General features: G+C 41.9%; 1 protein-coding gene across 1 annotated transcript in view; it reads right to left on the bottom strand.

Moving 5' to 3' along the window:
• The window catches only part of cntnap5a (contactin associated protein family member 5a), a 126,344-nt gene extending 100,404 nt beyond the window's left edge, over nucleotides 1-25,940 (bottom strand). The window contains exons 1-2 of the mRNA XM_083997498.1: nucleotides 25,880-25,940; nucleotides 1,607-1,717 (exon numbers count right to left, since the gene is read on the bottom strand). Coding sequence (XP_083853624.1) covers nucleotides 1,607-1,717; nucleotides 25,880-25,934 — 166 coding nt within the window. The 5' untranslated portion in view covers nucleotides 25,935-25,940. The remainder of the gene's footprint in view (nucleotides 1-1,606; nucleotides 1,718-25,879) is intronic.
• Nucleotides 25,941-26,295: the final 355 nt, after the last annotated feature.

Here is a 26,295-nt window from a genome sequence, read left to right on the forward strand (position 1 = left end):
CAAGATACTTCACTGTGTCAAAGCAATCAGGCCGTTCCCTTCCCCCTTATTAATAATTTGACATTTGGAAATGGCCACAGTAATGCTATTTTTCCTGGCATCTGTCTTTTATTGGTTCTACAGTTTGAAGCCGGGAGCCGTTTGATTTGCTTAGTAGTTTGGGCTCCTCGGGCTGGGATGGGTCTAACAGGGGCCGCTGGCCTCAGGACAGCAACCCTCGACCCCTCTGTGGTACAGCGACGCAGTCAATTTTCTCTGACTTTCCCATGACTCAATGAAAGTCATGCCTCCCTCGGTTGCCATGACTCACTTTAGACATCCCATATTTTACAAGTTTCCTGTTTTATTTTAGCCACGAGGAGATGTATTTCAGTTTTAAAGAACCATAAAAAATTAAACCCTGTGTAGTTTTACATCTCCTCTCTGAGGTTTCTCTCTGGAGCTGTAGCAACAACAGGTCAGTGAGTCTCTGCTCTGATTGGCTGACTGTTTCCTCAGCAATGTAATGTAAAAAATAGAGCAGATTTCAAGTGAAACACTCAGAGAAACCCTATCCTGCAAGTTTTGGATGGTGTACGTAGGTCCAGGTGATGGGCAGGGCTTGGTGACTGCCTTGTTGTGACATCACAAAGTGACAGGAAGTCCTGACGGCTGGTTTTAAGGCTCAGTTTTTTGAATCCAGGCTGTGTGCATTTCTCTGTGGACTGAGGCTTTGATACTTTCACAGTATTAATATAGAACCTAGAGCTGTTTTATAATCACACTACACATGGACATCTACCTTTATACTGTATGGAGCTTTAATACAAACATCTACCTTTATACTGTATGGAGCTTTAATACAAACATCTAATTGTATACTGTATGGAGCTTTTATGCAAACATCTACCTTTATACTGTATGGAGCTTTAACACAAACATCTACCTTTATACTGTATGGAGCTTTAACACAAACATCTACCTTTATACTGTATGGAGCTTTTATGCAAACATCTACCTTTATACTGTATGGAGCTTTAACACAAACATCTACCTTTATACTGTATGGAGCTTTAACACAAACATCTACCTTTATGCTGTATGGAGCTTTTATACATGATCTACCTTTATGCTGTATGGAGCTTTAATACATGATCTACCTTTAAACTGTATGGAGCTTTAATATAAAGATCTCCCATTATAAAATTTTTACTTTTTGCTGGAAGGGACCTTCAATAAACACATGCAGTCACTTCCATTGTTATTTTAACAGTCACTGTCTTCACATGCCATTTTCGGTCTGTGAGTAAACACACAGCCATCCCTTCCACATCTCTCTGAAACAATGAAACAGTAAAACAGTGAGACAGTGTGTCCATCTGAGCTGCTGCCTGCGGCAAACGCAGCAAGTCCTCATACTTCACAGCTCATTTGTCATCGCCTTCAAAAACAATGACCATATGACCATTACCAAAATGGTTCAGATGAACGTTTTCTGGTCTGCTGCCTCTCTTGTTAATGTTCATTAGTAACCGCTGGTGCAGCAGATGGGTGGCACACAACTGAAGCGTTTAGAAAAATACTGAAAATCCACACAGGATGAGGGCTTTCTGTCTGTTGTACTCACCATCTCTTCTGTTGAGCTTGGCATTGAAGGCAGCGTAACTGACCGAGGACTGAGAGGAGCTCTGAAAGGATGAATGGGGTAACGCTGATACGAGAGGACCATTGCAAGTATCTGTGAGAGAAAAGAGACAAAAAGGAAAGCGTTCAGGTGCCATTTAAATCATGTTGCACACAGTTTACGCAATATATTCCGCATGCAAATCTGACAATATAAAGGATGTCTCTGAAGAGATCTCGCCGCCCGCCGTGCTCTGATTTATTCAGCTGACAGTAATAATAGAAAATGCATCCTGGCGTAGTTAAACATGTTGGTTCAAAGTGCACCGTTACCTGTCGGCAGAGGAGTTTTCAAGCAAGAACTGGGGGAAAATAACAGGGCTGCCTCACTTATCCAGTTCTCAGATGCCTCAAACAGTCTATTAACCCATGCAGTGACCCCTGAAAACCACACAGAAAATCGCTATGACTCCCTTTGTGTGTATGTGCGGCGTTCTTTTCTAATCCTGCAGTGTGAGATTACATCACGTCCAACAGGCAGCGGCAGATTAAGAGTCCAGTGATCTAAAGCTGTCGGCCTCATCTTCCTCTGACCCGCCCTGTCTGCCATAAAAAAGTAGTGAAATCACACAACAACATCCTCTTCTGCTTTTTTGGCTGCACTCGAGCGCAGAGCCGCATTAAGGCCCGTGTCTGAGGACGTAATGAAAACTGGCACCGGCCTGATTACAATTTATTCCTGTAGAGTCTCCATCAGCGTGCCGGCTCGCTCTTTCGAACGTGAGAGGCTTTTTGTTTTTGGATGCCATTCTAGTTTGAGTTCAGATGGATTCTGAGCACATCTGGAGTGGCAATTGGCCATCCATCTGGCCGACAAGAGCACAGCAGAACTGACAGCATGAGCTCGTTCTCCTTTTGGGCGTCCCTGTGAATTTCGACTGACCTGATTTGACTGCTCTCAGATCGCTTGCCAAGAGATTCTTCTAATCCTGATTTCAAGTGTGACTAAAGTGGATCAAGCTGTTTTGTCCAAGACTCAAATTATGGCTGAGCTGCAGTGCAGTTGCAGATGTTCATTGGGGAAATGAGAACATTGGCATGGCATCTTAACGCACCACCACTACAAGAAAACTGGGGTTCTTATGCAAGCGCAGCACTTTTAATCTGTCAAAAGTCTTCCAGATCCTACTTCTGATCCTTTAGGGATCAAAAGTAGGATCACTCCTCTCATCTGCCTCTCAATCTGTATCCGTCGTCCATCCTTTTTCTTGAACGATTCATCTCCAGCTGAAGAGCTGACAAAACCGCTTTGATGTGAGCTTACACCTCAGACGCGTCTTCAATTGCTGCGCTTCTGCACTCGACACCGCCGCATACAACAACAAATGAGAACTTGACAGCTTTGAGAGTAAATAAATAAATATATGAAGCCAAGGCTAAGCTAAACAAACCAACAATATGTTTGATGGTGTAACACATGTTCTCAAATTGACAGGTGAACCCGTACAGGTGTGTGAGCGCTGCAGGGAGTCCGTCCATGTGCAAAGTGTGCATCTAACAAACAGACCCAGTGTTGCTGTTGTTGTTGTTTACAGTCTTGGTCCGAAGCCAAATGCCCGCCTGTCAGTCAGGACGGCTCATTTGTCTGCAGAGTCTCAGGGGCTTGAAACTAATAGCTAAATGAACCCCGAACATGCATCTGAGCACATGCACATAACTGCTGGCTGAAAGGGAACACTTCATCTCTCCTGAAATCATACTTTAAGTACATCTTGACTGCACGTCCAGCTGTTAGGATGATGCCACCCCCTCCCCTTCCCTCCCCACACAGTTTAACAGAAGTAGCACGTTGACATTTCTCTCATTCCTCTAAAGACCAAAATCAACAAAGTGTTTGTCAGTCTGTCATGTCATTATATCGCTGTCTGACATCCCTGCGCTCTCTTAACAGCACTTAGCCTACAGCTGATTGGCTCCTGCTGAAGAGGTGAGCTGAAGTAATTTCCAAACACAGCTGGCCAGTTCTGTTGTGTTTTAACAAATGTTACTCAGACAAGAGTTAAGCTGTGTTTTTTGTTCACGACCATTTTTCAGCTGCTGATTAACAGAAAATGTGATCCTCTACTGAGTATTTACGAGACTTATGGTGCGTTCCAGGCAGGCTTTTTAACCCGTAAGTCACGACTTCAAGTCACCAGATACGAGTTTGTAGCGTTCCAGGCAAGTTACGAGTTACTAACTGGGAACTGGGAGCAGATCGATCTAGTACGAGTTCACAGGTGGGAAGTTACGAGTTTGACTGAACGTTCTAACGGGTAACCATAGGAACAGGTCGGAAAAACACGAGTTACGGGTTGCCTGGAACGCACCATTAAACCAGGGTTATTAACCAAATTATGGAGAGCTACGGGGGAGGGGGGGTTAGACTCTCCCTGATCCACCTGTTTAACACATGTACATCCCCATAACGGATTAAAAACAACAGTTCAGGGGGATGAAACATTAATTATTACAAGTAATTTTAAATATTACAACATATTTACCTTAGTCATGCCAGAAAGATTATTGTGCTATGGTTTCAAACACCCCTAAAGTGGACTGTACCATTTCTTACCCATGATGTTAGTTGCCTAGCGCCTTAACATCTAATTACCTAATTTAAATATAACAACATAAAGTGACATGCAAAAGTTTAGGCACTACTGGTTTAAAATGCCTGTTAATGTGAACAGTTAAGCAGCAGGTGGAAGATGAAATGATCTCCAAAAGGCATAAAGTTAAACATGAAACACTCTTTTTCAATATTTCAATCAATATCAGTGTATTATTTTAGTTTTCTACAGTCTCAGAGTGAAAAAGGGGAAACAAAGCAGCAGCCTGCAAAAGAACAGGAAACCCAGGAGACTTGAGCTCTCAGATAACTTTGACCAAGGTATCAGACAAGATTACTAGGCTATAGTTTCCAGGGGGGGGGGGGGGGGGCTACTATGCAGGGTGGCTAAACCTTTGCTGTGGGCCCTTATCGTTTTCTGTCATTTTGAAAATGTAGAAGATGACAATAAAAACAACGTTATGTGTTTAAAATGTAAAGGAGCATCATCTGTAACTTCATGCCTTTTGGTGATTATTTGATCTTCCACTTGTTCATAAGAACATACATTTTGACCAGACCAAACTTTTGCATGTGCACTGTATGTATATAATTTACTTTATAAAGAGTTTTTGAATTTGAGTTTTAACTTTATCAAATATCTACTGTAAGTAAGTAACATTGGCTAGTTTCTAGCATTTAGGCTACTTACAGTTTAGCTAGTTCCTAACATTAGCCTGCAGTTATTAGCTAACTAATGTTGGTTAGTTTGTAACTGCTAAATGTTAACTTTATAACGTCAATATAAAGTAAATTGTTTCATTTTACAGTCCTATATCCTCTCCATAACCTGAACAGGTAGTCTAATCTATCCACCCTCTCAGACCTGCTCCAGCACATAGCCTAACGTTAACAGTTACCTTTACAAATCGTTAGCCAGCTGTTGCTTCAATTTCTCCGCGACCGTTGGAGCTCGAGACGAGCCGTTTTTTTCCGTGTCAACAACAGAGTCGTCGCTGACGTCAGCCGCCGCAATAACGTCACAAGTGAGGAGATAAATGACGTAATCTTTACCGTTTTCCGCCGCTTCCCTGCTCCTGTATCTGTGACGATTCCTACCGACGTCCTTTACTAGTGGCGTCTAAGGTCACGTGACTCTACTCTGCGTTCCCATTGGCTGGAGTGAGTGCTGTCACAGCCACTTACTGATTGACATTAAAAAAAATTGAGTAGCCTAATTGAATGAGTAAATGATTAGAATATGCTTAGCACTTAAAAAAGAAAAAAAAAGAAAAACATTAAATTAATTAGAAAAACCATGCAACAAAACAGTTTGATTGTGGGTCTAAAAGGGTTTAAAGGTGTACAGAAAAGAAAATTGAATTTAAGCCCACTCTGGATCATAAAATTAGTGTAATAACTCATCTATCAGACGATGTAGGCCAAACTTTGTGCAAAATTCTATTTTTGAGTAAATCTGGGATGAAAGTGTGTATTTTTTTTTCTGCATTGGATAATGTAGGCGCACGGATTATACGTCAGCCTGTACACGATTCACCAGCCACTGATATTGGATCCGTAATCCGTCATTCAAACGTCTGACACACGCACACACACACAGAGCTCGGTCTCGCCCCAAGCTTTGAATATCCCGCCCGCTCGATAACGACCAATCAAATTCGTTTTCCTTACTCGGGTAAACTCGTGTTGCAGCTCGTGACAACTCGGCGCGACAAACAGGACAAACGGCCATTTCTGTACACCTTTAAATGCACTAATGTACTAAGAGATGTAAATGTACATGGCTGAGGTTCTTCCTATTTAACTTTAGTGTTTCCATTCTATGCTACTTTATATTTTCATTTCACTAAATTTATTTGAGAGGGACTGTCCACTTCACTACACTGTTAAAACGAATTTGTTGGCTCAACTTAAAAAAACGAGTTACCTTGTTGCCTTAAAATTTTGAGTTAAGAGAGCTAAGAATTTCTAGTTCTTTGCACTTCCATGTAAGTTCTTATCACTTAGAATAATATGTTGAAATGACTAATCCCAAAGTGACAGACAGTTGGATCAACTTGATATTTTAAGTTCAGTTGATAACATTTTAAGTACAACTAACAAAGAAATTTAAGTTGTATGAACTAAATGCCTAGTTGAGGTGACATTAAATTATAAGTTTAACCAACAAACACAAGTTGTTCCAACTAAGCCCCTTTAGTTAAATCAACTTAAAATTTTAAGGCAGCAAGGTAACTTTTTCCAGTATAAGTTGGCCTCACTCAAAAACTTAAGTATGTTCCAACTAAGACCCTTTAGTTAAATCAACTTAAAATTTTAAGGCAGCAAGGTAACTTTTTCCAGTTTTAGTTTACCTCACTCAAAAACTTAAGTATGATCAACAGCATTATTTCATTATTTCAAATCACTTATTTTCTAAAATGACTGAGTGGAATACATAAAGAAATTACTTTTTTTAAACAGTATTTATTTGACCACAAACATCTTTCAACAAAATCAGTTCAGGCATAGTAGGCTATACTTTTGAACATGAAAAATGACAAATATTCAAATAATTCAAATTTAGGTGCATAACAGAAATACTACTTCAACACATGATATACAATTAAGACATATAATTTACTTAAATTACATACAGTACATAAATCACACTGTGAGACAGTCCATCAGATTGACATTCCTTAGCAATAAAACCAGTGTGAGATCCATGTTTTTTAAAAAAAAAGATTGCTGAGAGCAACTTGTGTCTTGAAGCGGCAAGATCCACTGTAATGTTCATGTTTTAGTTTGTAATGCCGTAAAATGTTGTGCTGGTTTGCTGAGGAAAATGTATAGTACTTGCATATCCAAGTCATCCAACAGGTCAGCATGACGTCCGACTGTGCCTTAACGTATACATGCGGGCCCCGCGGCCGTCCGCTGGTGCTGGTGCTGGTGCTGGTGCTGGGGGGGGCGACGACGACGCAGCAGAACAATAGGAGCTGTCCATCCAAAAATCTCTTGAACTATCAAACAAACAGAACTATGGACTGTGGAAGTTTGAATAGTCAAAATACAGAAGTTATCATGACGTGCATCCTATGTTGCGGTGAAAAAAAGACCGTTGATTCGGTGGAAACCTGGCTTTACGGGCGGGAGCGGGGCCCCCACGGCATGCGGGGGCTGCGGGGGTACACTTTACGGCCCAGCGTCCGGACCTGTAAAGGAAACACATCTGTCAGATTGATCTATATCTTGTGTTATATAATTAACTAGCAGAAAATACAAAGTGAGCTAAGGAAGCTAGCTCATTGCTCATTGCTAATTGCGTAGCCTACACTAATTCATAATTTCCAACATAAACACCACAGTACATTGAATTAATTACAAACATTTCGTTAAGTTACTCCACAAACTGTGATTCCAGCCGTATGCTTTTCTCTCAGTGCCAAACACTCCGTAGAAGAAAGAGCAGTTAGCATAGTTAGCTCATTCATCATCGCACATTTAACTTCATAACTTAAAAATATTCAGACATTTCGTCAAACAAATACTTCCCAGAGCAGTTGTGCACATTCATGTAACACACTGTAGATTGCATATCTGATTTACAGACAAAGCCCTTGCTAAACTTAGGCTACAGGGAGCTAACAAGTTTTTTTTTTTTTCTTCTTCTTTTTAAGATTTGAGGGCTCTTTGATATTCTATAGTTTAAGAAAACTAGTTTGGCAACCATTTTAACAGTAAAATGGCACTGACTGCACCATATAGCTTACAAAAATAATTATTTACCTGGAATTACTTGCTCTTTTTGTCCACTCGTGATGAAATCTTGTTGCTGTTCATCTTGATTGAAATGGCGTCCTTTCCAACTGACACATGTCGAGCAGGGGTCAGTCTGTGACATGTGGGCTTGTACGGGTTGTCCAGGGCAGTTTTGCAGGGGCTACTGATGTTTAGTTGAGTCAACTCAGCAAACTAAGTTACCTGGACTGTTCTGATTTAACTGAGGAGTTGACAGTATTAAAACTTAATATTTCAAGTTGGCCCAACAATTTAGATACTTTTAGTTGGATTGACTAAGAAAAATAAGTTGAGGTAACAAAAAACCCAAATTCCTTTTTACAGTGTACATGTGTTTTATTTAAATTCATCAGTCCAGTTTCTCTGCCTGAATTTACCACAAAGAAGCAACACTGGTCCTGTGCCACAGAGAAATAAGCTACAGTGCATCAGACCTGCTTACACAGACGGCAGCCTACCAGTGTGTAGGATCAATTCTTTGTAAGCTTTGGTCTTTTCACTGGATTTATTGTCAATAAAAAACACAGAATATTGCCAGCCTTATCCTTTAATGCGTTTTTTTCTCCAATATCCTTGCAGCATTTACTATCCTTTCATTTTCAGAATAAAAGATGTCCCCTTCTTAGCCATTCATTCCTCCAAATGAATGACAACAAACAGACACACATTCAGGGTGAGCCGTTCTATCTGCTTTCTGGCCTCTCAGATGTTCATCATTTAATCAAAGTGGACGACACATTCATGCAAGGAAATCTTTTGAATTCAAGAACGTCACGCACCTGTGAAGTGAAACAAAAAAATGCCGTCTGGTCTACGGGTTTCATTTTAAGGTGAGATAACATGAGGTCCTTGAAACCACCCACTCCTCTTTTTTTTGTCAGCTACACATTAGATTCAGTGGGATTGACTCAGCCAAACTGTACATGCAGCCCTTTTTTTCCCAGTGCTCTCCTTTGCTCATTAGCAAGCCCGCCTTAACCTTAGTGCACAAAACAGATGCTGTTCCACAAAGAAATCAATTATCACAACAAAGTGCATTTTGTACTGCACATGGGATGGTTATTTTAAGCCCTGGTAGCAGAGGCATTATTGCACCTGAAGATGACTACACGCCCCAAATCAAATAAACATGGCTTCACCAGATATGAGGAAGCCTGAGTTTCCTCTTGGATATCGAGTCTCCGGAAATGTATAAACACTTGGATATGAAAAAATGCCAAAGGGATTTCATGAAAATAGAACATGCAATGGAGATAGGCGAAGGGAAGAGCCATGTGGAGCGGGTTTCTCAATCTGACCTGATCCTCTTCACTGGGTGGATCAGACCCATGTAATTAAAAAATATTCAGAGTGCGACTCGCATACATGGCTCAAAGGGGCATCCACACATTTGACTGAGCTCTTCCACAAACCAGCTGTGACACGGACTTCATGACATTTGAGACGGGAAAACTGTCCACTGCATCAGAGAGCTGAGGTTATAGGCGTATAAATATGTAATATATGAAGTTAAAAGATATTTTTATGTACTTATTATGATCAAAATGTAAAGACACAAGAGCATCAACATGGATAATTTTAGGCAAACCACTGAGGGGGATTGGTCTGAGATCAGAGAGTTGATCATTACTGCTGGAAATAAAATTACATAACAGCCTATAGGCTACCACAGAGACAACAAAATAAAAATACACAAAGTAGAAAATGCATATCAACTCATCCATATGCATCACATCTACCGCTGCAACCTCGTATCAACCAGACAATGTGTCATGTATGTGGCATAAATAGTTCTAATATAGAAACTATCCATATGCATCACATCTCACCGCTGCAACCTCGCGTCAACCAGACAATGTGTCATGTATGTGGCATAAATATAATCACAACAGAAGGAAAGTGATTCACCACATCAACAAAGCTAAAGATAATGAGATGTTAAGTTCTTTAACGAGGATCAGAGGCCACAAGAGTCTGTGAGTCATGCTCCGTTAAGTCTTGGCATTGTGTTAAAACATTATGTAAACCTTTATACATTATACAGAATGTAATCTTAGTGAATATGTCATATTTGAACAAGTGGGCTTCAATGGACATTTCTTAATGGGCCTACATTATTTTGGAACATTGTATTCTCAAGTTAATATGTATAAATGGAAGTTTTTTGGAAAAGATTTTGTAAAAAACTGAGGGATGAGGACAAAATTGGCTGTTTTTAAAACTATGGCTTCACATACAGGCCAAATACAGCATGAAATCACTGTTTACTCATTAGAAATACAATCCTCCAAAGATGGACTCACTCAATTAATATTGTTTATCATTTATTGTTCACGATCTTAATTACTATCGTCATGTTTTACTATTAAATAGCTGCCGACAAGTACATTTCCTCCAAGGGATACATAGAGTATCTGTTTATCTGATATCCCTCACTCTGGCAGCCATTCTGCATCAGGAATGCAGCTATTATTTTTGATATGTAATAACTCTGTTGATGGTGTATCACTTACAATGTGGTATTAATATTTCTGCTTTCTGCTTCTTCTACCGCTGCTGATTACTTCTGATATTCTCACAGGGTCGTGGGGTTTAAATAACTTGCACAGCACAAGTTCTTCTCATGTGTTTTCTTTTTCTGCACAGGTACAGAACAGTACAAAAGAACGACATTTTAAGTCTGAATTATTCAAATGGAGCTCGGGTAAAGCTTAAAAAAATATCCGTCCTTGCACCTTTAGTCCTTCGTCACAGAGGAGTTGAAAGAACAGTTGGTGTCTCTGAAGGAAACTTCAAAACCGGCATTAAATAAAAAGAAGGCCATTAGAGGGAAATTATTGAAAGCAGGAAATTTGTTATACCATCTATTCCACTCTCTGCTTCTGGGGTTGTTTCTTTTGGCTGGTTTTGATCAATGAGATCTGCAGGATTATGCTTTGATATGTTTTGGTCGTATAACAGAAGAAAAAAAAAAAACATGAAAAAAAAAAAGTACAAACTTCCCGCTACAGGGCAACAAAACCTCTAAAAACAGACGCACGGCACCTTTATTGCAGTGTTAAACCCCTCAAGAGCAGAGGCAGACTGTGGAGGGTGCATAGGTTCAGTCAACGCAGACCGCAGCGTCAATAATATCAAAGGGTACAGAGATAGTATCTGGTAACAGAGCGGGCCTCAGACCTCTGTGTGGTACCGATAAAGCTTCATATGATACCTCGCATGGCCTCCGCGGGCTTTGGGGGGGCTCGGTGACCTCTGCTCAGCGATAGCCCGAGCGAGAGCCGAGGTATTGGCTGACAATTAGTACCAAACGCCGGCTGAATTCAAGGAAGCACGCGTCAATACGAATGATTGAGAAACACTGCCCGGTTTACTGTAGCACTTCATTTCTCTGAACGCTGCATATAATCTAAAGGGACCTATGAGCATTTACAGGCAGCCGGCAGGATGTTTTGCTGGGCTATCGACAGCTTTTAGTGATTATACACATCTCATCTGCCAAACATGAATTATTCAGCCCTCATTCAAGAACATAGTGAAACAGGATTTGTGGTAATTTTCCGTTGGCTTATAGGATTTGTGGGAGCGTTTTGCACAACATCTCGGTAAAGACAAAGTAATAATGGAATAATATTTTGTTAAAAATGGGGCTAATTTTGGACGGCAATGAGCATCACTGTGGTAATTACAGAGGTAGTAGCCATTAGAGGCTAATATCTCAGCGCTAACTCTTGTGATACATTTTCTAAATGAAGTAGCGGGCCGATATCGTCGGGGAGAGCTGCAGCTCCGTAAAAACATCATAATGACGTTACGACAATGGAGCCATTCCTCTACTGCGCTTATTGTATGATTTGATTGTTTGTGCCTCCGTCCAAAAGCGAGCAGCCTGCTTTTAAAAGACCCTAAACCCAAACGAGGTTAAATTGGTTTAATCATATCTACCCAGTATCATTTGATTATATCATAACTATAAAAACAAGCAAAAATATCCAATATTGATGCCGTAGTTTAATTCTAGTTGGTACTAGAGGAAATATCTTTGGAGGGAATAGTTCTCATGGAGCGGCATAGGAAGAAAAAAAACTAGGTTTTCTTGGATGCCATGCAGGTTTGGGGCATGGAAGGGATTTCACACCACTGCTTTACATAGCATTTGGTGGGAAGTCACTCAAGATAAGGCACTTAGATAGGATGCCTGTGTCACTGTGCTGTGCCCTCAGTCTGTTCTGAAATATTTACGGCTTCAAAGCTGCAGCAATAAGCCGAATAAGGGGCTAAATAAGCCCAACAGCAACCAACCACGCAGTAAAACCATATTGCACTGTAAGAATCCAGACTGCTGGTTATCTGTAAATGCTACGTCCTCAGGTGCTCCAGACGCCATTTAGCTGATTAAAGCGTCCGCATAACTCATGTTCTGACACCCGGGATGGGTGGTGAAATACATGGATTCACTAATGCCGCGATGATCACGTCACATCATTTAAACCGTGATTATGAGCAGCCAAGTGCGGAAAACGGTTTCGCATCAGCCCCGGGCTTGTAATTCTGAGTCAGAGATATTTTCTGACTCTGAGGATATCCAGCTCCGACTCCACACACACACACACACACACACACACACATGTCAATAAGCAGCTGGCGGAGCGTCACATCAAAAATACAATCCAGTATCTCGCAACTGATAAATCCGATTCAGCTAATTTCACAGAATGCATACGATACATTATGCTGTTTGTTTGCGCGTTGTTTCGCTGGATAATGAACTGCCACCATGCATTGAAAAGATAAACAAAAGATAAAAGTGTGGCGCTGCAAGAGTGAGAAGCCAGAAATAAGTTGATATTTACACTTCCTGTTCCCTCATCCTGCTCAAATTGGTTTTTGTTTAGATGCCTGAAATAAGGACTTGTTCTCACCATGAGAAATATCTCAGTAGATTTCTTCACACTTCTGTGCCTCTAGAGAAACATGCAAATAACACATGCGATGAGTGGCTAAATGAGACTAGGGGCCCTAGTTTCGTCGACCAGGTGAAGTCTGTGATCAGCGCAGCTTCGCCACGTCAACGGGGTGTGGCCCAGGTCCATTTCGCAAGTCTGGTGGGCCGCGCAGTCAGACTTAGACCGGCGCAACCCCTCCCCTCGTCCCTCCCACCGGCGCAAACGGCGAAGAGGGAGGAGAGAGGGCGGGAGGGAGACAGAAGGAGGAGAGAAAGGCGTGGAGTGGGTTTGACACAGCCGAGTCAGATCTTCACCAATCAAAGGAGCTCCTCTCCTCACCTTTAACTGCGCGGAGGGCGATGCGCGCTGCAAGTTTGTCATTTTATACTTTGACATGGACGGAGGAGACAGCGACGCCAGAGGCCGAACCTCTCCCCGGAGGAAACAGCTGTTTCCCCGGAGGTCCGAGCTCAGAGTGACCAATAATGAGTTTACTAATATACTTAACCAGGATTGATCTGATACACTGAGAACCCCTACGCAATCTAAGAAACAACAACTAATAAACTAATAAAGAAACTCACATTTATTCAAACCCTGTGTATAAGATCAGAGGTGTAGGCTACACTAATCACAACATAAACACACACCATGTGGATGAAATCAGCAAGGACGCGCTCTCTCTCTCTCCCTCTCTCTCTCTCTCTCTGTCCTCCTCTCTCTCTCTCTCTCTCTCTCTCTGTCCGTCTCTTTTTTTCTCTTTTTTTTTTTCTGTGATAGAGATGCTGAGTACTGTAGTAGGCTATATACTGACTATCTGATACCGAGGCTGTTGTGCTGGACTAAGAGAGATGATGATTTGTGTTTTGTTTTTCATTACGGCCGCGTGATGCGGTCGCACGTGCTTATGAATTAATAAGTAAATAAATAAATACAGCGATCATCACAAGGGCAGAGTGGTATCTCAACACGGCAGTGACATGCAGTCATCCACCCTCAGTCCTGCTTTTGGGACATCCACAGCTGCTTTTCAGTGCCAGTTCGTCCCTGCTGTGTTAATTCAGGTGGAGTTTCCATTACGCGCCGACAGCCTTTGATCTCTGCTTTGATCTGACGTAAGATGTGACGGGACAATCTATATAGATATAAATTCACGTGTTGATTCCGTTAGTTGCATTAAATAGTGGTTATTGTGGATATTTATTGCATTGAAATGTGTCTGGAACTGTGGAGATCTGCCTGTGAGGTCTTGGTGACGTGTGTGCACTGCAGGTCAGTCAGTCAAACTTCCACTGCACCTGCTGCGCTCCGCGCTGCGCTGAGACTAGACCTGGTTGGAGGTGGCGAGCTTTCAGCGCAACCTCGGCGGGACATTTTCGGACGAAACTTCCACTGCACCAAGCAGAATCTGTGACGCCTCCCCCTGCTGCGCCGCCACGCCTATCTCAGCGCAGCGCGATCTACAAATCTTCCAATCTGACTTTGCGCTCGGCTGCGCTGGTCGAAACTTGCATTAGACCGGCTGCGCTACCTTGCGCCACCTGCGCTGCGCCAGCAAACTAGGGCCCTAGAAGTTGCTGAGGAAGTTACTGCCCCATTAGCTTCAGGCTTCAAAAATCATAAAAAAGTATTAGCCTAAATTCTCAAATAAAAGCTGTTCCCAATTAGAAGCCGGGTCTAGTTCTTGTGAATGTTCAAACCCTCTCAAAGCCCATATCGCCCGTTTGAGCAGTTTCTAAGCTGCTCAATTCGTGCTAGAGTTCTCAACGGGCCTGACAATTAAGATCCGACCCAACCTGGTTCAGTCTGTCGGAGTTAAAGCCTCATGAGAATTAATTCTCCGCCCAAATGCAGCCAAAAAAAAAAAGTCAATGGTCCGACCCAACCCAAGTTTGTATATGTTTTTGACCCGAACCTGGCGCGTCGATTTGGCCAGGCCTGCAGAGAACTGACCCATGGAAAGAGCCAGAGCCTACATACAGCCTACAGCTGGGACCCGCATTTATTTAGAAGAAGTTTAATTGGTGCCGATTAAACCTAAATGAATGCGTGCTCCAGATCTGTCTCTTTCCTTCTATTCCTACTCTTAAAAACAGTACAGGACGATTTTAGAGGATTTTATATCTTTACCAAGTAAAAGATTTGTTCATAATTAAGTAAAAGCCTGTCTCATATAGATGCCTGTCTCAAATATAAGCCGGGTCAGTTCGGCAGTTGAAGCAAATAAAAGTATAAATCACAGTCTTTTGTACTGCAGCCTTGAAGCCCATGTTAAAATCCCATTGGCTTCTTGTCAAAGGGAACCATGCTGCTAACTTCCTGGTTGTCCTGCAGAAAGACATACAGTGTCCCTGCAGCTCTCAGTTTGTTTATCTACAGGAATACTATGTACTAGCTTGAAATAGTACAGCAACACACCTGGTAGAAGGTGTTAGCACTGTCAACACTACAGTATGTAAATGTAGCAGCAGCACCAACAAAGTTGTCAAACTCTCCTCTCTAATTAGCAACGAGCTACTCGTTCACTACCCACCATTTTCCCCGGTTAAAAAGACTTCCTGTGGGAGCAACAGATCATATCAGCTGTTGCTAAATAACACATTATATCAGGCATATCAGCTCTACATATATAATCAACATTTATGTAAATATAAGTAATGGATTGGACTGTTTAAATGTGATATTGAAGGACTTGTGATTGCAGCCAAACACTTCTTGATGATGCTGACCTCAGAAGTACCTTGATTTCTTATCTGCTGATATTTAGACCAACGTGCAGCCCGAAGGCGCAGTTCTTATGTTTAAGAGCTGCAGTATACGACTTTGATCAGAGATGCTGCTGTATATTTCAAAAGTGACTGGTCTCTGAAATAAAAAAAACACTGCATCATAGTTAGACTGCAGCTTAAAATTCTTTACCTCTGTAGCCTATGCTGATGCTGGGAACCAGCTCAGCTCCTCTGGACTGCAAGTCTGGTGGGTTTTTTTTTTGTCCTCTATTTTTTCTCCCCCTTTTTGTTGTTGTTAATCAATATCAAATCATAGAGTGTGAAAATCCCAGGCCGTGTCTGATTCACAGATAATCACACAGTGTAATTACATACAATAATAACCTGTGCTATACAGAATGTTAAATCCAGCCAGACAAGAAGCAGACCTCTGCATTTTCCCTCCTTTTTTAATTTAACACTCTTTCTTTTTCATTCTGGGGTCTGAATGTTCAAAACAGGATCTTTTGTCTGTGTGTGTGTGTGTGTGTGTGTGTGTGTGTGTGTGTGTGTGTGCGTGCGTGCGTGCGTGTGTGTGTGTATGTACCGTATGTGTCTCATTTTTTCATCTCTGTAACTGTCCCTTGCTGATTATTGCATCCATCTTATTGGCACAGTCGATGGAAAGTGGGTGTTGATAATCCTTTCAAAAACCCTCTGCCAGTAACACCGAAAATAAATAGAGGAGGAAACTTTCAGACTCTGCAGCTATTCGAAGCATATTCATTGCACTGTATAGATTGGGAATGCAGCGTCACTGTGTGACCAATACAGCTGGAAATGGAATGGCCTCCACTGGCGCCATATTCATCACAATGGATTTTTTCTGCTCCCAGGGGACCAGGCAGAAATTATTCCTCTAAATAGTCTAATATCATGTATCCATTGTATTTTCTTCATACTTATTACAATCAAAAAGCATTTGTCCTGTATACTGACTCCTGCTACTCTTAGCTTCCTGCAGATTGGCCTCCGACAGGGAAAATACACATAACTACATGCTATTTCAATGGTCCATTATTGTTCACTTCCAGGACAGTTTCATTTAAAGTGTAAAAGTAAAGTGTAAAAGTACATGTATATCAGCTTCTTCCTGGAGCTTGAGTAACAATAGGTCAGTGTCAGCCAATCGGAAGAGAGGAGGCTCTGAGCCTCTCTTCTTGATTGGCTAACAGTTTTCTGAGTAATCAGAAAGTGATCCAAAGGAAATTGAGCAGACTTCAGACTAAAACACTCAGAGAAACCAAATCCTGCAAAGTGTTGGATGGTCGTGGGTCCAGGTGGGGGGCGGAGCTTGGTGGCTGCTTTGTTGTGACATCACAAAGTGACAGGAAGTCCTGACAGCTGGTTTCAAGGCCTAGTTTCTGAATACTGTATGTGTCTTTGTTTTGTCTTCTTTTATTTATAATGGACTCAAGTCCGTAATAAAGAGTATCTATTGTATCTATCTATAATACAGGCTGTGCGCATTTCTCTATGGACTGAAGCTTTGAGTATATCAGCTTCTCTCTGGAGCTCGAGTAACAACAGGTTGGTGTCAGCCAATCAGAAGAGAGAAAGAGGCTCTGAGCCTCTCTTCTTGATTGGCTGACTGTTTTCTGAGCAATGTAATAAAAATAAAGCAGATTTCAAAATAAAACACTCAGAAAAACCAAATCCCTGCAAGTTGTTTGATGGTAGGTCCAGGTGGGTGGGGCTTGGTGGTAACTTCGTTGTGACATCACAAAGTGACAGGAAGTCCTGACGGCTGGTTTCAAGGCTCAGTTTCTGAATACAGGCTGTGTGCATTTCTCTGTGGACTGAGGCCTTGATGCTTTCACAGCACTAATATAGCACATAGAGTTGATCTATAATCAAAACAAATGGAATTCTCACTTAATAAAATATGGGACCTTTAACAACTCTTCATATATATATTAATGTCATACCGTTAACCGAGCCAATGCTATTTATCTCTTTAATATCTCTGGATGAATTAGGCACCATAAATAATGCAGAAAATTAAATTTTCATATGATTTTTTGTGCTAATTTGCTCTAGTCATTGTTCATGCATTGAAGTGACAGGATAAGCTAAAACATTCCTGTCAGATTATCATATTGATAAAATAATTCTAAACAGGGTTTCCAGAAAATGTGTGATATCGAAACCATCACATATGCCGCGATACCACACAGAATGTAGCGTGGAAGTGGAGCGAATCACTTTACCACCAACATTTCATGCTCTCAGACAATGAATAAAAAATGTGAGACAACAGTGTGAGGACTGCAGCAACCTGTCTGTGCATCATCTCCACAGCCAAATAATTCAATATGAATGGATGAGGAGAAACAAAATGCTCTCACCATGACAATATATATAAAAAGCAAGTCCCTTCATTTCATGTGTCTGTGCAGAGCTGCTGCAGTCACTCAGAGACCATGCACAGCTCCTGGTTTTAATCAAAAACACATAGTCCTCTGCAGTCGCACTGTTTATTCAGCTTCAGCTCTGAGAATCCAGTCATTCTGATTAAAATAGAAGCTTGTTGTTTTTTTCACACTAAGTAAACCCAGAGTAACAGTTTTTTTTTATTGCACTAAGATTATCTCCACACAGCTGTGTCAGTTATTTTATGTGTCAATGTTTTATTTGCATTGGCAATGCCATTCTCCCATGCTATTGTCATTCTTTGTGCAATATTACAGGTTTTGTTTTGCACCAATGTTGATTGCCTTTTCCTTTTTTGCACTCTTGCTGTATCTTCACGTCATAGTCATTGTTTTTCTTAATGTATAAAACCTGTTTTTACACTGGCGGCTGTGTGCTCTTTTTTGTTGTTCTTGTTTTTCTCATGTCTATCTATGTGCCCCTGTAAATTGCCCCCTGGAGACAAATAAAAGTTTCTTGAATTGAGATGAGTGTGTCCAGCAACAAAATAAATCTGACAACAGTGACACTGCAGCACAAAGGAATGCAGTACTAGTTGTGCTGCACAAAAAAAAAGCCAATTTGTGATCCAGTTGTGTTTCTGAAAGATTTTGAGATAATTACCCGCTTAATTATCATTTTTAAGAATGTTAATTTTTATTTTATTTTCATTAAACCGCTCCTTTCCATGACAGTTTTAAAAGTAAGTTCTTTCAGATCTAATTAGATCTAATTAGACTTTTCTTATTTGCTGTAAAAAAAAACCACAATACCAGAACAACAACTAAAAAAAAAGGGTAGATGACATGAAAAGATCTAAAAATAACAACATGCTTCAGCCCACATTTCATCCACATCAGATAAAACAAACACGTCTCCTGTGGGACCGGGTTGATGAGCAGAGTGATCCCTGTGACAGAACCATATACTGTTTTCTCTGTATACTGTCGCTACTTTGCGTCGTCGTGTCATGCAGAGTAAAGACAATCAAAGCGGAGGTGCGAGTCCCCGCGTCTTTAGATGTTCAAAGTGCACGTTCCCTCCCCGTTCCCCTTTTGTCTCTGAGAAAGAAGTGTACTGTATGTTTAAACATGAGGAAAAGTGCCTGCACTGTCACGCCGCGGTGTTCTGCCTCATTTACCTTTTGATAAATTCATCAGGCCTTGAAGGTGTACAGCAGTAGGTGTTCCTTGACTGCCTGCTCCACATTCATTAGCTGAGAGAATCTGCAGCTGTATCTGCTCACACATGCACAAACACACACACACACACACACACACACACACACACACACACACGCTCGCACGCCGTCGCTTCTTCTGCTGTTATGCCGAATGCCAGCTCTGCTCGAGCACGTTCCAGGTGCTTCAGATGGGAAATAATTAGTTGTGAAGTATCGGCCTGCTGAGCTAACTTGAAGCATGAAATTTTAAGTAAATATATGTGTGTGGTGCCTTGCCACGCGGGAAACACATTCTCGCTTATAAAAGATGAATGTCTGGTGCAGCGGTGTCCACCTGCTGTGAGAGAATCACTGTAATCGCAGCTATATTCCTCCAACAGACCCGTGGTGAAGAGGGGTCATGTCGGCTGGTAATGAAAGCCTCTCTCTGCCTCTTTTTTTTTTTTTTTCCAGCCAAAAGCAAACTTCACAAAACTAAACTCAGATCTCCACTCAGAGCAGGAAACACGACCTTAAAAGACGGCCTGTGCTGCAGTGAGCTGTGAAAACACAGTAGGTGACGCGCGAGGTGAAGCAGATTTTTATTAACCATGCCACATAAGCTTAAGGTGGTGTCAGAGTATTATGGGTGTTTAGGAATCCCAGAGGTATGATCTTTTTTTTTTTTTTTCCACCACCATCAAAAAATATTCGCTCCTTTCTCGTTTTTTAAAACTGACATAGAGATGCATTAACATAATCTACTGTGCTGCTGCACAGCGCGCCACTGAAAGGTCATGATACAGGAAGCTGGTGAAACAGGCAGGCGGCAGAGCTGGAAGGGATGGAGCGGAGGGGGGTGGGGGGCACAAAACATGAGACTCCCTGTCTGAGGAAAACCAGCCACCGGAGCCGTCTGCACCTTTTCCATCCTGTTAAAGCCACGTCGTCTAGTGTGGCCTTCAAATACCTCACCTATGTGCTTCGAGTGCAGCGCCTGAATATCCAGCAGAATATAGCTACTTGTCTTCCTGGCAACACACCTGGATAATAAGATCAGCTGCAAACCACAGGAAGTGCCATTACTTTTTTCTTTTTTTGGGATGATTTATGTGAGTAAATTATCCGGATTTTTTTTTTTGTTTGTTTCATTTGTTCAGCCAAAAACTCCCACAGTTGCCTTCAGAGCCTCAATTGAACTATTTCTAGTCTTTTTGCTGTTCGTGCTAAGCATGAGGCTAAATATACGCTACTTATCAGCTGCTTAGATTAATACAACATTTAACTGATGCTGATAGAGTCTTGTCTTTTCTACTGTAGGTGGATTTCATGCACTCAGCTTTGAATAAATGACTACTATGACTGCTGCCCATGTTAAACAAAGGCTTCTCTTTGTTATCTTACTACGATACTGTCATATTCTGGAGAAATGTTGGGGAGGAAATAATGTATGACAAAAGTCTACTGTCATAGCAGGGGAGTGAAACAATGGTAATGTGAAACGGGGCTAGGTCAAAGCCTGGTATGTGGCAGGACCACCTATGGTCTAATCCTGATTGTATAACTGCTACGTCGTCTGACATAATCACCAAACACATAAATTAAAGACGGAGACTATTTATAAACACTCAAGGAGAAACAGAAGGTAGAAGAGGCAGAGTATCTTTCCTTTTCAGGTGTTAGCCTTTATTCCAGCCACAGGAGCAAAGACTTTACCCAGGGGACATGTGCTCTACCTGGGGAGACACTCTTGCCTGCCTTTTTTTTCCCCACATAGCTCACAGCCTCTGTCTGGCATCCACGATAAATTTAGCTTTTATTTACTTTCAAGTTTTATTGGAGACAGGTGTCTCTGTCCAACTGTCTCAGTTTCATACTTGATTCTTACCTAGGGTGCCTTTCTATCTACCGCTCTCTCTGCTCAGTGTGTCTTATGTTTAATTATCCCTTTGACTTCTTTAATAATAAGCTGTTAATAAGGAATAATGGTGACAAGGCTCAGTGTATTGGAAGTGCTCCTCTGCTTCGCTGTAGTTCTCAAGAAGCAAGGACATTAAAGTGGAAATATCAGTCAGTCAGTCAGTCAGTGACATAAGCTATGACATGTCTGAATCCACTGTTGCGGTGCAGCTAAATAAAACACCCCAAACTTTGCTAACAATTTGATTTCTCTTTCACTTTTATGTTTATATATCAATGTTTTTGTGTTTTAATTACAAACCCTTTTATTTATTATCAACTTCTTCATATGATGCTGTTGGTGTGCACACGTGTCTAAAACTAAGTCCATCTTTGTTTTTTGCTTTCAGTCACTTTGAATTGTATTCTGACTTGTATGAAAGGTGTTGTATAAATAAAGCTTGGTTGATTGATTGACTGAACAATGACAAACAGGATTTGGTTATCGCCCCGGTGTTGATGAATACGTTACATTAGCACAGGGACAATTAGCCGATTAGTAAATCGACAGAAATTTAATCCTCAACTCCTTTAATTAGTCTTCTAAGTCATTAAGTCGATTTTCAGATGGTTTGCTGGTTCTGGTTTCTCCAGTGTGAAGATTTGTTGCCTTTGTTTTCCTTTCTCTGGCATCATACAAAAAAGAGCGAAGCAGCTTTGGACTTTTAATTGGAAAAGAAAAAAAAAAAGAAAACAATTTCACAGCTCCAACTGGGGAAACAGACCAGATGATGAATTAGTTAATCAAGAAAATAATGATCAGACTATCAATCAGGCTACCAATAATGAAGGTAATCACAATCAGCCAAAATATATATTAGTGTAAACAGTATTTGTGTGAACTGATGTATTCACTTTCACAAAGGCTGGAGTAACTCTGCACTGAATGCATCTGACAGCTAACTTTTTCTCTACTGTGATAATTCATCGTCAAAAAATTGATGAATTTCAACCTCATTTTATGTATTAAATGTGCTTTTTTACTGTATATGCGCATGTTGTTAGCCTGAATATCCCGTTTACAACTCAAAAGTAAGAAGTGCACTAACTGAAACATTCACACATGGTCATCCACATAAACATCTGTTTAGCTCTACTATCTACTGTATAATGATATAATTTACATTTTCTGCTGGTGGAGTGGTGAATGTTTTCTTGGCACTTTGGCCCCTTAATACCAATCAATGATGGCTCCAATGCACCAGTCTATCTGAGTACACTGCTGCTGACCATGGCCACAGTTCACCATCTTCTAACGGCTACCTCCAGGAGGATGCTAATGATCCGTGTCACAAAGTAAAAGGTCGCCTCAAAACGGGTTTTTAAAAAAAAAAAACACGACAGTGAACTTCAGTGACCTCCCCGGTCTCCAAGTATGAATCCAGTGGAATATCTTTGGGAGATTAGCAGCATAAATGTGCAGCTGACGAATCTGCAGAAGTGAGGCAATCATAGTCAACATGGAGCAGAAGTCCTACAGTACTATATATTATTCTGGTATTATAATAAAGTGATCCATGAGTATCAACAAACTAGGAAAAGGAGAAAATATTGTGTCATTGCATTTGTGCTGATAGCTTCTCTGTTAACAGTCATTTAGCAATTACTGTAAAGGCCATGTCGATAGATTATCAATTAACTCTATCTGAAAGATGACAGTGTAAATGCTGACACATAAAGTGATGTCACTGTCTCCTTGTAAAGCCCTCAAAAAAAAGAGAAAAAGAGAAGAAAAAGTGCCATATGATCTCGGGGAGGAAGTGCATCTGCCACCTGACAAAGACCCCCACAAACCAACCGTGACACATCCGCGCCCCCTCCCATCCCCTTTTTTGGTTTCTCAGTGGTAAACACGAGAGCGGCGTTTTTGACCTCCGCGAGCATCTCACCATTTCATCTCCGCGCGGCACGTCAGACCTGATCACAGCACACATTTGAGAACCACAGGACTGTCATAAATGAGTAATGCAGCTGTCAGTTTAGCTCAGTTCCTCACCTTAACATAAAGTGCTTAAACCCCAACACAAGGACAGTGTCACACTCGCCCTCGGAGAGCAAAGACCGACAAACAGATCAAGTAATGTCATGCCCCCTGGCGAGTTGATTTATTGAAGAACAACTTTTTAGATTAGATGATAAAATCGTAAAATCACAAAAATGTGCATCCGCCTCGGGAGTTCAATCTAATGAAATGACCATTTTAAATAAGGTTATCAATCGCTAATTTGGCCTGATGGTTCATCCTCTGGGGACCATGAACACGTCCTCCATGGATATCGACAGGAAGCTGGATGGAAATGTGAGGGATAACCTGTGAAACAAAGAGCTCACTAGGTCAGGATTTATTTTTGTTGAGCTACAAATTACATATCAAAGACCCCCTGTGATGAAAACCAAGGTTTTAGTCTGGTTATCATCTTTGTTTGATGTTTTAAAAAAAAATATGATCCAAGTAATTTAATGGGCAAAATAAGCACTCAGCTGAGTAACTCCGTCTTGGAACCACAATGAAGGTAGATGATGAAAAGAAACATTCATTTCATTCAGACAGAAATGCTTTAATACCTCACAAAGCCAAGGAACAACACGTGGAATCCAAAACCTTGTTGCATCATTAGCACGACCAAATACCGCTGCACAATCCACTGGTTCCTCCAAGCTATAACAAGTTAACAAACAGCATAAGAAACTGATGCTAACTGTGCAAACTTCCAGATCTGATAGGTTTGCTAGCTGCTGGTTTCTCTGCACATCTGAAGCTCAAACACTTGGCTCCGTCTCTCCCAGGTCCCTCTAATGCATTTAAAGCCCCTGATCAGCACTGCTCTCTCACTGGGCAGCCGAGCAGCAGCCGAGCAGCAGCAGCGGTGGTGGTGGTGGGTGGGGCATGAAGCCTGATCCAGGATTTCTCAATGAGGAAAAATGAGTGCAGATGTGTGTGTGTATGTGTTTCTCCTTATGTGGGAAAACCATGTTAAATAAGATATGAATCACAGCTAATTATTTTTGCATGCTTTGAGACGTGTTCTTAGAGCTTCCTGTGTGTGTGTGCCATATATGGGCAAGGAACTAAAAATATCCAGCACATGTGGGGGGGGGGGAAGAAAAAAACAGATCACAAATATCAATCACAAATGAACAGATATAAAACATGTCAAAATATTTCAACCTGGTCAGGTGATAAAACCTGTCACCGCTCTCAGATTGAGCTCCTATATCACTGCTGTCTGTTCTTAGGTAGCTGTTTGTATTTTCATTAGCATCGTGTCAGCTGGTTCCTCCTCAACCCCTCAGTGATGCTTCAGACCTGGCTGTGATTGGCCAGTGCTGGGTTTTACACACACACACACACACACACACACATACACACACAGAGGGAGGCCGGTGAAAACTGTATGGATTTTTTTTCACGGTCCACCGATACAACGGCCCACCGGGATTCGCATGGATGGACTCTATGGTTGGTCTGACTGTGGTCGACTGAGCTCGGTGTGTATCAGCATAAGGACTGACCACACTTTTGTATAGATATGTGTGTGTGTGTGTTTCAGGTTTGTCTTAGATTCTGGAGCAGGTTCATACTCTAATACACAGGATTTGCACATATTAACATCTTATCATCCATTAATCTGCTGATTATCCTCCTGATTGATCATCAATGATGATCAGATCATAAAACTGAGCTGTTATCCTGCACTGTCAATGAGTTTACTACAGGAATGACAGGAAAGCAGAAGCCTTCACATACAAGCAGCTGAAAATTATGAATTTAGGCTATGTCAAAAAATCTTTTTTGGGGGGGTGGTGGTGTTCAAAAGAATAAAAACACTTTATATGAGTGCTGAATTGTGAAGATTGTGCCAATTCCTCCCAAATCGGAGTCACTCGTCATGCAATCAAACAGGAAACTGTACAGCTTCAAAAATTTAAAATGGAAACCCCATCGAGAGAGGCACTCCGTGCTGAGTGGAAGCTTCAGCGGTGCTTTTGTGACTGGGAGCTGTTCCCACGTAGGAGTCGACCTATAACAGCAGCCGTCTGCATGGTACAGCTCCAGCTGTGGCCACTCAGCACTTTCTATTCAGCAGCAGCAGCAGCAGCAGCAGCAGCAGCCTGCATGTCAAAGGAGTGACTCTTCAATCAAACACATAAGAAATCTACACAGAGCGCTGCCTCTTTCTTTCTGTCTTTCTCTCTCTCCTCTCCAACACCGAGAGTGGAGACAAATGAACCTGTTTGCTTGACCTTCATCGCGCGCACTCAAGGCGCGAGGCGAGGAGCACACACACACACACACACACACACAGGGCTATCAACTTGTTCATCTGCATGTCACTAAGACACACAGACACACGCATAAAGGCACTCGTCTGAAATCAGCCGTTTCAAGTGCTGAACTTCATGTGACCATCAACAGCAGCAGCAGCAGCAGCAGCAGCTTCAGCCCCTGATGCAACAATAAGAGGACAAAGGTACCAACTCCATGCAGCGGGTCCGAGCAGCGTCCACCTGCCGCTCCGCAGCCTCCGCACGCCGGCAGCAGAGCACCGGAGAGCGGCAGCAGAGCACCGGAGGAGCGGAGCGGAGGAGCGGACGGAGCTTACAGGTGAGAGCGTCCTATAGGTGAAATACTCACAGTGAGTGGCGGCGGCTTCTCCGCTAAAGACGCTCACAGTGTAAAGGGTAACCATACGCAGCAGAAGAAAAAACATCTTTCCCAGTCGTGGTGTGGTTTATCCGTGTGTCCGCGCGGAGAAGATAAGACAGATAGATAAAGAGAGTAAGAAAGAGAAAGAGAGAGATGGAGGGAGAGAGAATATAACCCAAGAGGACGAGGTTCCTCCTTGCTCCTCCAGCACGGAGGGATAGAAGGAGTCTGATGTGGAGGAGCAGTCCGCTTCCACGACGACACTCCCTGACTGAGAGCCACTGCCTCTCTCTCTCTCTCTCTCTAACTCTCTCCCTCTCCCTCCCTCTCTAACTCTCTCCCTCTCTCTCCCTCTCTAACTCTCCCTCAGTCTTTATTGGATGAACAAGAGCAGTGTGGTGCCC

Source organism: Trachurus trachurus, assembly GCF_905171665.1.
Source record: "Trachurus trachurus genome assembly, chromosome: 21".
In the NCBI taxonomy this organism is placed as follows: domain Eukaryota; kingdom Metazoa; phylum Chordata; class Actinopteri; order Carangiformes; family Carangidae; genus Trachurus; species Trachurus trachurus.